Genomic DNA, 13529 nt, shown 5'->3' with positions numbered 1-13529 from the left:
TAACTATTATTTTGTTAGGGTTTGAAAATAAAAAACAACGAAACAGATCAAAGCAAGCGCTTTATTTGAATTAGGCAGCAAAAATTGTCCGGTCAGGGTCAAATAGCACAGACTCAGGAGCTGACTGGGTCTTTGAATGTCCATCTTACCTAAGTATTTAAGCAGATGACAAAAAATTATTGCATTTAGATCTTAGGACCATAGAACAGATTCGGGAACTGCAACCCCAGGCCAGAATGTCAGAGTTTTTAAGCCCAAATTCCACAAATATCTGAGCCAAGTTACAGTTAATTTTCCCACCAGTTAGGATTTAGAGATAGGGGATTTCTTTAGGCACATGTCTTAATTTCATACTTATCCTGTTCCCATTGGTTGGGTTACTGAAATGTGTGGCTTGGGGACTTGCTGAGCATTGCTGTTTCAAGCTGCCAACCAGGATGTCAGTTAAGGGGTAGGGAGTGTGGGGAATGTGTGTGGAGGTGTTTTGGGAACTTAAAACTTTATATGACCCCTATTCAATATGGACTTAGTTTGGTTCCTTCTTTCAATTTTGCTTTGAAAGAAAAAAATTAGCATTTTTATATTTTTCATGATTTATTGGAGATATGTAACAATTTATATTTAATGTATTTAATTGTGTAGAGTGTTAGTGTGTGTATATATATATATATATATATATATATATATGAGCTAATACATGAACTTGTGGAGGCCAGAGGTTGATGTTTTTTCTTTCTATTTTTTTGGGGGGGGTTTCGAGACAGGGTTTCTCTGTATATAGCCCTGGCTGTCCTGAAACTCACTTTGTAGACCAGGCTGACCTCAAACTCAAAATCCATCTGCCTCTGCCTCCCAAGCGCTGGGATCTAAGGCATGCACCACTACGCCAGGCTTGATGTTTTTCCACGACAGGTCTGGAACTAGCTCTCTAAAGAAGGCTGGCCTTGAATCAGAGATACACCTGTGGTCACTTTCCAGGTGTTAAGACCGCTGCTTGGATCACTCTGTGTATACTACCTTACTAGTTTAGTTCTTTGATTGCTTGTTTTTAAGTCTGGGTCTCATTTTCCATCTGGCTGGGCTGGAACTATGTAGACAAGCTGAATTCAGAGATCCATCTTTTTTAGGCCTGGGATTAAAGGTGTATACCACCACACCTGTTGCAAATTTTCTTTATAAAGCATTTAAAGAACATTACTTTTTGAGACATGGTCTTACTGAACCTGGAGCTCAGGATTGGCTAGAGTCTGGATTTTTCCAGTCTCTGCTTCCCAGCACTGGCTTACAGGCCCATTCCACAATACTGTTTGTTAGGAATCTGATTCTTGTGCTTGTGTAGCAAGCACTTCACCAGTTGAACTATCTCTTCAGTCTGCTTCATAGCATTTCCAATGATTTTCAAGTCTTTGAATACTTGTTTCAATTGCACACACACACACACCACACACCCACCTACCCATTTTTATTTTTCAAGACAGTTTCCTTTGACTGTTCTGGGATTTGCTTTGTACACTAGGCTGGCCTTTATGGCAGGGAGAGATTCTCCTGCTTCTGCATATGGAGTGCGGGATGAAAGGCATGTGCTGTCACACCTAGCTTAATTTTAAAAGATTTTTTTTGTTTTGTTTTTGTTTTGTTTTGTTTTTCGAGACAGGGTTTCTCTGTATGTTCCTGGCTGTCCTGGAACTCACTCTGTAGACCAGGCTGGCCTTGGAACCTGGAAAATCCGCCTGCCTCTGCCTCCCGAGTGCTGGGATTAAAGGTCTGTACTACCACTGCCAGGCTACTATCAAGTTTTTTGATAGATAATTTATGCCTTTTTATTGAATAAAATAAAACCAGGACTAAAGTTACACAAAAGATTTAACAGTTAACATAATGTCTTCAAACTTGCTTTTTTTGAGAATAATGCTGCCATTGATAATTAAAATTTGTTGTAAGTAAACAAAATGTAGGCATATCACTGGAGTTTTTTGAACATACACTAATGTTCTGTGGTAATTGTTAGGTATCTACAGGGCCATGTACTTTCTGTTGATTAATTCTATCTTGATTTCATGTTTTATTTGCTATTTGATGACTACATTGATTTTTCTCTGCAAAACTAGGTTGAAAATGGGTTCATCAAGTTCTGTAGTTTTGTCCTTACCTGACTTTTAATGTACAAGTTGGAAACCATCATTACTTCGTGAATCACAATTGCTTTTTTTCTACAAAGTTTCTCTTTTGTTTTACAGGTTCTTCTCCCCCTGACCCCTCACCAAGATCTTGTTCATGATAGCTAGACATACACACTGGTCTGCAAAGTTAAAGCATAAAACAAAAAACCAGATTCTCCCCTCTGTGCTGGAGATTGAAATCAAGATCTTGTACATGATACCTAGGCACACACTTTTCCACTCACTGGTCTGCATACCCAGTTATAATAAACGTTTAAAAACTATAGTCATATTTATTGCCTTTTATTTTAATGTAAAAAACCCCACACATTTATGGGTTAATATGTAAAAGTATTAACATTATAATTATAATATATATTATAATATGTAAAAATATTAATATGTAAAAGTAAACATTATGTAATAATGTTAAACTTTTATCAAGTTAAATATACCTATGTTATTGGTCATTTTTTTTCCTCCAAAACATTCAAAGTTCTCAGTTTTTGGAATATATAGTACACTGTCATTTAGTCAATCTATGCCATGTTATTAAAAGAAGTGTGTGTGTGGTATGGTGAGAAAATACTAGATTTTCTGTAATGAAATCTGAAAAATATTGCTTAATAAGCACAATATGCATTTTGGTAACTGATATTTAGGAATCTTATCCTTTGGGTATAGGGGTGGTTGGTTCTAAGACAAAATTACTTCTCTCAGATTATCTGATAGGATCACAATTTAATTAATATTTGGAAGACTTGTAGGTCACTGATTTGGGAGGCTTTTTAATGTAAAAATATTTCACTTTCGATACTGCATTTGCATCTCAGTGTCCTGATAGATTTCTGTTTTGATTTTCTGCTGACAGGTCACACTTAGGGCAGGCAAAACGTAAGGGATATATCCCTCCTGAGAGTAGAAAATCTAATTTTAAGGCACCCAAAGTGCAATCTAATACTACTTCTGAACTGTCAAGGGGACACCTTTCTAAAAGGTAAATTTTCATATTGCTTATACAGTTTCAAGGAAGAATTAGGATTTGAATTATTTCATAATATTAAAGTTTATGAGGTTATCTCAAATGTTAGTACAGTTTTTTTCTCTGTATTTTATTCACTTCAGTGGTCTTGCTGATAACTACCTTAGGTGATGAAGTTTTTTCCTTCTTTAGGAGTGATGAGGTTCCTCATTTGCTTAACAAAACCATGGTAGGAATTTAAAAAACCCAGAGAGAGAGAGAGAGAGAGAGAGAGTGTGTGTGTGTGTGTGTGTGTGTGTGTATGTATGTGTGTGTACACATGAACGCCACTGCCCACAGAGGCCAGAAGAGAGGGCATTGGATTCCCTGGAGCTGGAGTTAGAGTTAGAGGTAGTTGTAAGCTACCTGGTATAGGTTTTGGGAACAGAGCTCAAGTTCTATGGAAGAGCAACAACTACTCTTACTTAAATACTTTCCCCCAGCTGTCAGCATTTCAAGGTGTTATTTAACATTTTCTTTAATGCTGATTGCCAGTATTATTGTTGTTAGTCCATGTCAGTATTCTTTTAATACATACATATACATACGCATATGTTTACATATGTGTGGGTGCTAGAGGAGACTAGAAGAGGGCTTTGGGTCCCCTAGAACTGGCGTTACTGGTGGTTGTGGGTGCTGAGAATTGAACCCTGGTCCTCAGCCAAAGCATCAAGTACTCTGAGCCACTGAACCATCTCTCTAGATCTGAATGGTAGGAGACTTTGCATAGGGGGTGTTACTATAAAGATTCTTTGTTTTATAAGATGATGTCTAACCTTTCAGAAAATGCTTATTTCTTCTGTATATTGAGAAAACATTTGTCTTTAGAATAGAGCTTCAGAATTCAAGCTCAGTAGTTCTGAACCACTAAACGTTTGTTTTACTTAAAACAATAACATCTTTTGATTCGAAGAGTGTTCGTGTCAGTGATGTTTGGATCAAAGAGTATTCTCACTTTGATCTGGGCATGGAGGCAGAAGCCTAAAATCCCAGTGCATGGGAAGTGGAGGCAGGAGGACCAGTGTTCAAAGAGTGTCTTAGCTGAAAACCTTTTTATAGGCCATTTTGGGTTATGAGAGATAATATCACTTACCTCCCCACTCCCATAAGTCTAAAGCACATTTAAAAATCATAGTACTTTCCTTCCATTTCCAACTATGAAAATGTTTATAGTAGACTTCTGAGGCTTTTGTCTCCCACCACCTTTTCCCCCTAAAGGTCCAGAGATTTAAGGGAGTTGGGAACCTAGGTGTTGTTAGAAGACAGGTTTACTCAGGACAGGCTACGGCTAACACTTTTCTTATCTAACTTCTTAGAAGCTGCAGTTCATCATCTGCTATCATAGTTCCACAACCAGAGGATCCAGACAGAGCCAATACTTCAGAAAGGCAGAAAACGGGGCAGGTGCCTAAAAAAGACAATTCTCGAGGAGTGAAACGCAGTGCTAGTCCAGACTACAACAGGACCAATTCTCCTAGCTCTGCGAAAAAGCCCAGAGCATTTCAGCATATTGAGTCTCTCTCAGAAACCAATAAGCCACATAGTAAGTCAAAGAAGAGACATTTAGACCAGGAGCAACAACTGAAATCTGCACAATTGCCGTCAACAAGCAAGGCTCACACCAGAAAGAGTGTGGCTGCTGGTAGTTCACGGAATCAGAAAAGAAAGAGGACAGAGAGTTCTTGTGTTAAGAGTGGTTCTGGGTCCGAATCAACTGGTGCCGAAGAGAGATCTGCAAAACCCACCAAGCTGGCTTCAAAATCAGCCACCTCAGCCAAAGCTGGGTGTAGCACTATCACCGATTCTTCTTCTGCTGCCTCTACTTCCTCATCATCTTCAGCTATAGCCTCGGCCTCTTCTACTGTACCAGCAGGTGCCAGGGTGAAACAAGGAAAAGACCAGAGCAAGGCCAGGCGTTCCCGTTCAGCGTCCAGCCCTAGTCCCAGAAGAAGTAGCAGGGAAAAGGAACAGAGTAAAACTGGTGGCTCCTCAAAATTTGATTGGGCTGCTCGCTTCAGCCCCAAAGTTAGCCTACCTAAAACAAAACTGTCTCTTCCAGGGTCTTCTAAGTCAGAGACATCAAAACCTGGACCTTCTGGATTACAGGCCAAATTAGCAAGTAAGTTTATGGGAAGATCTTTGTTTACTCAAAGAACATGTCTTGGTTGGTCAGGAGTGATTTTGTTTTCAAATCAGTTTCATTTTATCTCCATATAACAATGCATGTTAGTTAAAATACAAGTTAAATTTGTAGAGACAGTTAAGGAATGTCTTTATTACTGCTGAGTAATCATATTTCAGTGTCTGTTGTTGTCTTTATAGAATCTGCTATTCAATTATTTTCTAGTGTCAACACCAGGAGAGTTATTTATTCTGTACTAGATTTAAAAAATTATTTTTTTCTGTATTAGATTTTAAAAGCAATATTTTATGACTTAAGAGTGCTTCATAAGATGATTGCTTCATATATTCCACATATTTAATTTATTGAAAATTGTAGGAGAGTAGAAATAATACATCTAAGCAAAGTAACAGGTGGAATAAGCATAGCACTGTACGATTTCCTTTTCGAAATAGCCTTGGAGATGGAGATTTACACACACACACACACACACACACACACACACAAAACTCTGCCTCACCTTCTCTACCTTCCCTTCTCTTCTTCAGGAGACTTTCTCCTTAAAACTGTTGGGAACAGATGATGCTGACCTTCTAACTGTTAATATGGTTGAAGCTGTTCCTCCCTGTTCTGTTGTAAGAATATAGAAAGGATAAAGAGACTGAGAGAACAGTGAGCCACATCCTTTTCACTTTTTTTTTTGGGGGGGGGTTGGCGGAGGTTGTTTTGAAATAAGGTTTCTCTGTTTATCCTTGGCTGTCCTAAAACTCTGTGTAGCCCAGGCTAGCCTCAAATTCACGGAGATTGCCTGCTTCTGCCTCATGAATGCTGAGAACATGAGTGCACACACCAGCACTACCTGGCCCTTTCTTTCCACAGTTAATAACAAGTCTAAAGTTTTTATTTTGTGTTTTTAAATTCTTGACCCAGAGTCTAAGCATGTTGCTCATAGTTCATTCTCTCTCTCTCTCTCTCTAAAAAAAAAAAAAAAAAAGATTTATTTCATGTCTGTGAGTACACTGTAGCTGTCTGCAGACACACCAGAAGAAGGGAATTGGATCCCATTACAGATGGTTGTGAGCCACCATGTGGTTGCTGGGAATTGAACTCTGGACCACTGGAAGACCAGTCAGTGCTCTAAACCATTGAGCTGTCTTTCTAGTCCTCAAAGTACTTTCAAGTTTTCAAGATTTTCATATTTTCACCAGGGATTACAAGTATATAGCAGTACCTTGGAGTTCAGACTGTGGCTTGATAGACCTATGGTATTTCTTGGTTATTGAAAGTCTTTGAGCGATTGCTACTAGCATTTTTTAAAAAAATTTTGTTTGTCTTTGTTGTATAAAAATGTATGTCTTGTGGGTATCTATGCCATGGTACATATGTGGAGGTCTGAAGACATTGCTTCACAGTGTGGGTCCTGGAGATGGGATTCAGGTCATCAAACCCAGTGGCAAGTACCTTTACTGGCTGAGCCTTATGACCAGCCCTTTGACTAACGTTCTTGTTCAACAGCTTCACTAATGTTGAATCAGCCTAACTTAAAATAGAGTCAACTAAGTTGTTAATGCTGTTTAGCACTAAATCTGTAGCTATGTATATACACGTAGCTGGGCATGTGCTATGGTGCTTGGGGAGGACAATTTGTTTTCTCCTACTTTGGGTTATGGTGCCTTTATATTTGTCATTGAGTAAGCTCCTTATCTGCTTAACATATTTTCTTGTTTACATATATGGTTGTTGCAAAGGTGCTGTCATTTAAAGTGGTACAGGTAATGGATTGAGATTTGCAAGTTTAGTAGTTTGCAGTCAGAAGGAAATGAAAGACCCGATCAAAGCTTGACCTCTCCATGCCCGGGTTTTCATGACAGTTGGAAATACTGATGGCAACTCCTATCCCTCCTCACTTGAAGTGTGAAGTAAGAGCATATGGCTTTCTTTGTGGTATCTCTGTTACACAGCTTGTGGTTTTATAGCCAGTAAATTGGATTGGAGTTAATTATTACATTGCAGATGATTCATATTCTTCCTTCTCAATACTTCACTCAAGTTCTTTATCTCATTCTGTTATTATTTCCAAGTGATGACATACCGTAAATAATAGAGGACTATGTCTTTTAACTTTTCATGGGTTGGTTTTCTTTTTTCATTTCTTATGAGACAGGATCTCTATGAAAGTAAGGTATATCCCAGGCTTGAACTTTTAATAATTTATTATTATTTTATGTGCATTTGTGTTTTGCCTGCATGTTTGTCTGTGTGAGGGTGTCAGATCTTGGAGTTACAGTCAGTTGTGAGCTTCCATTTGGGTAGAATTGAACCAGGATCCTCTGGAAGAGCAGTTAGTGGTCTTAACTGCTCAACAATCTCTCCAGCCCTCCAGGCTTGAACTGTTGATCTTCTTGCTTGAGCCTCTAAAATTAAGAAATTATAGGCATGCAACACTATGTCTGCTGAGCTTTCTTTTCTTTTTTCTTTTTCTTTTTTTGGTTTTTTCCAGACAGGGTTTCTCTGTGTAGCCCCGCTGTCCTGGAACTCATTCTGTAGACCAGGGTGGCTTGGAACTCAGAAATCTGCCTGCCTCTGCCTCCCAAGTGCTGGGATTAAAGGCGTGCACCACCATGCCCGGCTGAGCTTTCCTTTCTTAACATACAACACTTAAAAAAACTTAATGTATATGTGTGTTTTGCCTGCATTTATGTCTGTTTACCATGCATGCCCGGTTCCCTTGTAGATGGAGCGTTTCGGATTTCCTGGAACCGAACAGACAGACTCTTAAGGAAGGGATACTCTTAAGGAAGGGATAGTTTCTAAGGCCGGGTTTGGTGGTGCACACCTTTAATCCCAGCTCTCTTGAAGCAGAGGCAGAAGCAGGGAGAGTTGGAGGCCAGTTAGGACTATATATATAGTAAGATCCTTTTTCAAGAAAGGAAGGAAGAGAAAAGAAAAAGAAAGGGGCAGAGGAAGGAAAAGGAAAGGGTTTTTAATAGGTATATATTAATTACACAAAGTGCGATTCATCAACTCTTTATAAATGTATGTAATTTAGTCATACTTATTTTCTTACCTTCTTTTGTTTCTTTCTGAAAAATCCCCTTACTTCCCCAACTTAAATGTTCCGTGGATCTGTGCATATGTGTGAATGAATAAATTTCACTAGGGCCATTTACAGGAATATAGCATGAGGAATTATTTATTCCTGGGACATTTACCTAACAGTTTATGCCACTTAAGAAATGTCTTTACCTTTATCATCAATTTCTTTTTTTTTTTAACGTTCTCAGCTTTTTTTTTCTTTTTTTTTTTAAAATTAGGTATTTTCCTCATTTACATTTCTAATGCTATCCCAAAAGTCCCCCATACCCCCCCCACCCCCATCAATTTCTTAAATACGTATAAATCTTCAGGTTGGAGGAGGCGTTGTCTCTGAGCCTTTACCCTTTATAGGACAGATTGTTGATGAGCCTAGTCTTAAGCAGATCATGTGAAGCCTTGATTACAGCTTTTGCTGTGTGTTCAGGATTGCAAAACCAAGTCATGTTGGGGAGGTAGCATTTCACTCCCTTTCCCCTGTTCCTTCATTTTTTTTTCTGAATAAAATTACATTTATTTGTGTATTTGAGAATGGTTGTTCACAGGTATTGTTTAGTGTATGTTGAAGTCAGAAGACAACTTGTGGGAGTTTCCTTCTACCTTGTCGATTCCAGGGATCAAACTCTGGTCCTAGGCTTGACAGCAGTGTCTGTCTGTCGGTAGGATGGAGTGAGGAAGGATGAGCAGTGTAAGCCGTGTGTGTTGGGGGTGATGGCCACATTTAAGTCTAGAGCAGAGTTCTTCTGCCTTCCATTTTAGATTCTAAGGACTGAACAACTCTCATGTTCTGTCTTACTGGCCCAACTATTAAGTTCCTCCACCCTCTTCTGCTGTTTGTGTTCCTTGTACTTTGTAGGACATAGTATGGATGTCCCTTTAAAGCATTCAACACCTTTCATTCTTATTAGTCCATACAGATAGTTACCACTGGGCACTGCTGAGATGCTTATCTCGCCAAATAGTTTCACCAATCTGTGAGCATAAACATAGTTATTTAGAAGAAAAATAATGTTAAGCACACCATGTGTATTTAGCAATACACATTAAAATAGCAGTAGCTTTCTCAGTACATACCACCCCAACCTTCTGCAGTCAGTAACAAATGTGAACTAACTCCTGTAGATCATCAACTTTGATCAGAAAGCAGTTGGTAACCTGTTTCACATATTGTTACTGTGTCAGTTGGCTCATCTTAAGATTCACAACTTGAGTGAGGCTCTCAATAGTCTTAGAACACAAAATACCAGCACCTTGAGGACTAGGCAGTACACATAGGAACTTTTAAGTCCAGTGCTAGCTTGTTTTTTTCTGTATCCTTTCTAGGATTATGGCAACTTCAGTCATAGGGTTTTAATATCTAATTTTATAAGTATGTTTTTTGGAGGATTTCATGGACCTTCAAGACCATTGTGTAGTAAGACAGCACAGACTTTTTAATGCAGTTTTCTTGATTTTTATAGTACTCTCATTGAGGAAAAACCAAGAGTTCTGTCAGTTCATTGGCTCATGAACAAATGAATTATTCAATTAAACTTGCTTTATGTAATCATTTATATTATCAGACTTCATTTTACAGTGCTACTTTCCATTTTGCAATGTCACTTTCTCAGAGTGTATGTGGTCAGTGCTTTCCTACTGCTACTACTTGTTCTAATTTCTAATTATAGCCTAAGCTATTGAAATAAGAGAAGGAACTGGTAATTTTTTTTTTAAAGCATCTAGTAAGAACTGGTTATTATATTAGTTGTATATGATTTAAAAACAATGTAGTACTAGTTTAGAGTAGTTTCTTGGGAATTTTATTCCAGGGTGTTAGAACAGCTTTCCCAAGCACGTTATATAATATTTTATACATTTAAGTGATAGATAATTAGGATTTGAAGATAGTTTGTTGTTTGTTGTGTTTTTGAAACCCTTGCTTTCTTCACTGTTTTCCCTCCTTCCCTCCTCTCCTTCTACCTTGTTTGTTCTCTTGTTTTACTAATTAAAAAATATAGATTTGACAATATTACCACCCTCAAAGGCGCTGGAAAGATGGCTCAGTGGTTAAGAGCACTGACTGCTCTTCTGGAGGTCCTGAGTTCAATTCCCAGCAACCACATGATGGCTCACAACCATCTGTAATGGGATCTGATGCCCTCTTCTGGTGTGTCTGAAGAACAGTGTACTCACATATATAAAATAAATAAATTAAAAAAAAAAACCCTCGAGAAATAAAAAGATACCCCGTTGTGAATGATTTAGTGAACACTACCTTCTGAATTGCAGGATTCATATTACATCATTGGCCATATATTTGCTGTTTTGGTTTTTTAAAACAGGTCTCTCTACACAGCTTTAAGTGTCCTGGAACTCACTATTGGCTGCCCTCAGACTCAAAGATCTGATTGCTTCTGCCTTTTAAGTGCCAGGATTAAAGGTGGATGGCACAATGCCCTGCTGATTTTTGTTTGAAAAATAAAAACAATTTCAGAACAAAAAACTAGCCAATATTTACTGTGCTAGTTATGGATCATCTCATTTGTCCATTAGATTTCTATGCAAGTAGAATTCTGAGATTATAGGTATTCATGGAGTGAATTGCTTGTCTAGTTTGTCCAAAGTCATAAAGCAGAGAAGTCATAGTGCTGAGAGTCAAACTCAGGCCGTTTTGAAATTGGTCTTAAAGTGAAAATGTATAGCTATGAAGAGATTAAGAGAAAGGGATGCGTTACTGGTTTTGAAATATTAGTGTTTTGTGGGAGAAGGTCCAAAGTACAGACCAACAGTCTTGGATTTAAATCCCACTTGTGTCATTTTAGCAGGTGATGATTACTGAAAAGTTTATAAAATTTATTGTGGAATGGACATAATACTTATTTAAAAAGTAAGTCCATATCTGCAGAGACTTATTTACATAATCTCTGGTATGTGGCTATCACAGAAGCACAACTAAGTACCTTCAGCAAACAGCAGTGCTTTGGCCATTGTGCAAATTTGTTTCTGCACTGTGAACTCTTAGATGTTAGTTACTCCTGCCAGTTTTATGAATAACTAAGTGTTCAATTGTAGGTAGTATCTTAAGTTAGGGCTTTAATTGCTGTGAAGAGATACTATGACTACGGCAGGTCTTATAAAGGAAAAAATTTAATTGAAGTTAGCTTAACAGTTTCAGAGATTTGGGTCAGAGTAGGCCACCCCTGTCCCCCCAAGATTTATTTATTTAATTCATGAGTGCTCTTTGGCTGTCTTCAGACACCAGAATTGTGTCCCATTATAGATGATTGAGAGCCAACACTCCCTGTGGGTCTACAAGGGCCATTTTCTCTCAAACCACTACATGTACTTAGGGCCAAACTTTCCTTTAATCTTATTTTGAAACTAATATTAATTCTTACAAGACAGGATTAAAAAAATAAACAATGTGGTAGGTCATATATTCAGAATTTTAATGGGTTTGTGTGTGTGTGTGTGTGTGTGTGTGGTGTTGCTTAGGATTGAACTCAGAACATTATACATGCCGGGCAAGTGTTTTGCTAATGAATTAAGTCTCTAGCTCTCTGACTAGTCTTTTTCCTTTTAATTTTTCTTGAGTATTATTGTCTTGTCTTACCTTGTCTGTCTGCCGGCCTGCTTGTCTTTCTGTCTGAATGTCTAGGCATGTAAGTGTGAAGGCTAGAGGACAACTTTATAGATCCAGTTCTCTTCAGGCTTGTACAGAAGTACCATTATCCACTGAGCCATGTCTTACTTTTTGTAATGAGTACACTGTAGTTGTCTTCAGATACACACCAGAAGAGGGCATCGGATCCTATTACAGATGGTTGTGAGCCACCATGTCGTTGCTGGGAATTGAACTCAGGACCTCTGGAAGAGTAGTCAGTGCTTTAAACCACTCTCCAGCCCCAGACGATTTTTTTTTTTTTTTAAATGCTATCTTAGTGGCATTTTGTGAAGGGGGAGAAATTAGTACATGTTTTTAGTTTTTATTCAGAAGGCAAGAGTTTGTCTATGCACGTGCATAGACTTTTTTTAAATGACAGTAGGCGTTTCTTTGCGTCCTGTTTATGTTACTATCATGTTATGTAGAAAGATATAAACCTAACACCACATTCTTAAAGGTTTTTTGCTTGTTTTGGTTTTTGCATTTTGAGACAGAGTTTCTCTGTAGTCGTGGCTGTTCTGCAACTCAGTCTGCAGACTAGGATGGCCTCAATTCAAGAGATCTGCCTACCTGCCTCTGCCTCCTGAGTGCTAGATTAAAGGCTTGTGCCACCTCCTTTTGGCTCTTAACCGATTTTCAAGTGATATAAAAAAAGGTCCAGTTGCTATTTTAATGTATATTCCCCCCCCCCCCCCCCCGCTTTTGAGCGTTTTTGATTTCTTTTTCTTAATAGTGTTCTGATCCTTTTGTATTCATTTTACGTCATTCCACATTTATGCCTAGTTATTCCACAGTGCATTTATTGAGAGATAAGTTATTTAGAAATAAAATTTTCCCAAAAGTTTTGTTAATAATATTAAATGTCACTTTTGTCATTATAGCGTCTGATTTTTGACTCATTCTTCAACTTTCCAGACAATAATGACGATTTCTACTTGAATGAGCTGCAATTTTCACTTAGGAATAAAAAATGGAGATATTTAAATTTTATATATATATATATACATACACACATACATACATACATACACACACATGTGTGTGTAGTGTGTGTGTGGTGTGTAGTGTATGTGTGTGTGTAATGCAGCACAAGGAGTGGGTGAGCGTGAGCCTGGGGAGGTTAGAAGGCTTCCGTGGAACTGGAGGGGGGGGAGGGTACAGGTGGGTGTGGTTGTGATCTGCCATTGGGTGTTGGGAACTGAATCTGGATTTCGGGCAAGGACAGTAAAACTTTTGAATGCTGAGTCCTCTCTCCAGTCCCCTTGATAACTAGAATTATTTTTTAGTTCTTTCTTTCCCAGGCTCTTTATTGGTGATTTTTAAGCTGGGCATGGTTGCGCACGCCTTTAATCCCAGCACTTGGGAGGCAGAGGCAGGTGGAGTTCGAGGCCAGCCTGGTCTACAGAGTGAGTTCTAGGACAGCCAGGGATACACAGAGAAACCCTGTCTTGAAAAAAAAAAAAAAAAAACAACATACAAACAAAAAAGGAA

General features: G+C 38.4%; 1 protein-coding gene across 20 annotated transcripts in view; it reads left to right on the top strand.

Annotated features, from left to right (window-relative positions):
* The window catches only part of Trip12 (thyroid hormone receptor interactor 12), a 114650-nt gene that overhangs the window by 36395 nt on the left and 64726 nt on the right, over positions 1 to 13529 (top strand). For 9 of the 20 annotated variants that reach the window (XM_021173487.3, XM_021173845.3, XM_021173454.3 and 6 more), the window contains 2 exons: positions 3031 to 3156; positions 4497 to 5299. The exons of 1 other annotated variant lie outside the window; for it this stretch is intronic. In XM_021173487.3, coding sequence (XP_021029146.1) covers positions 3031 to 3156; positions 4497 to 5299 — 929 coding nt within the window. Of the gene's footprint in view, positions 1 to 3030; positions 3157 to 4496; positions 5300 to 5693; positions 5975 to 7033; positions 7222 to 13529 lie in introns of those variants that run through there. 10 more of the 20 variants (XM_021174815.3, XM_021174737.3, XM_021174534.3 and 7 more) reach the window with 4 other exon arrangements.

Source organism: Mus caroli, unplaced genomic scaffold (assembly GCF_978045245.1).
Source record: "Mus caroli unplaced genomic scaffold, Mus_caroli_1 scaffold_1, whole genome shotgun sequence".
Classification (NCBI taxonomy): domain Eukaryota; kingdom Metazoa; phylum Chordata; class Mammalia; order Rodentia; family Muridae; genus Mus; species Mus caroli.
This window is presented reverse-complemented; position numbering and strand designations above follow the sequence as displayed.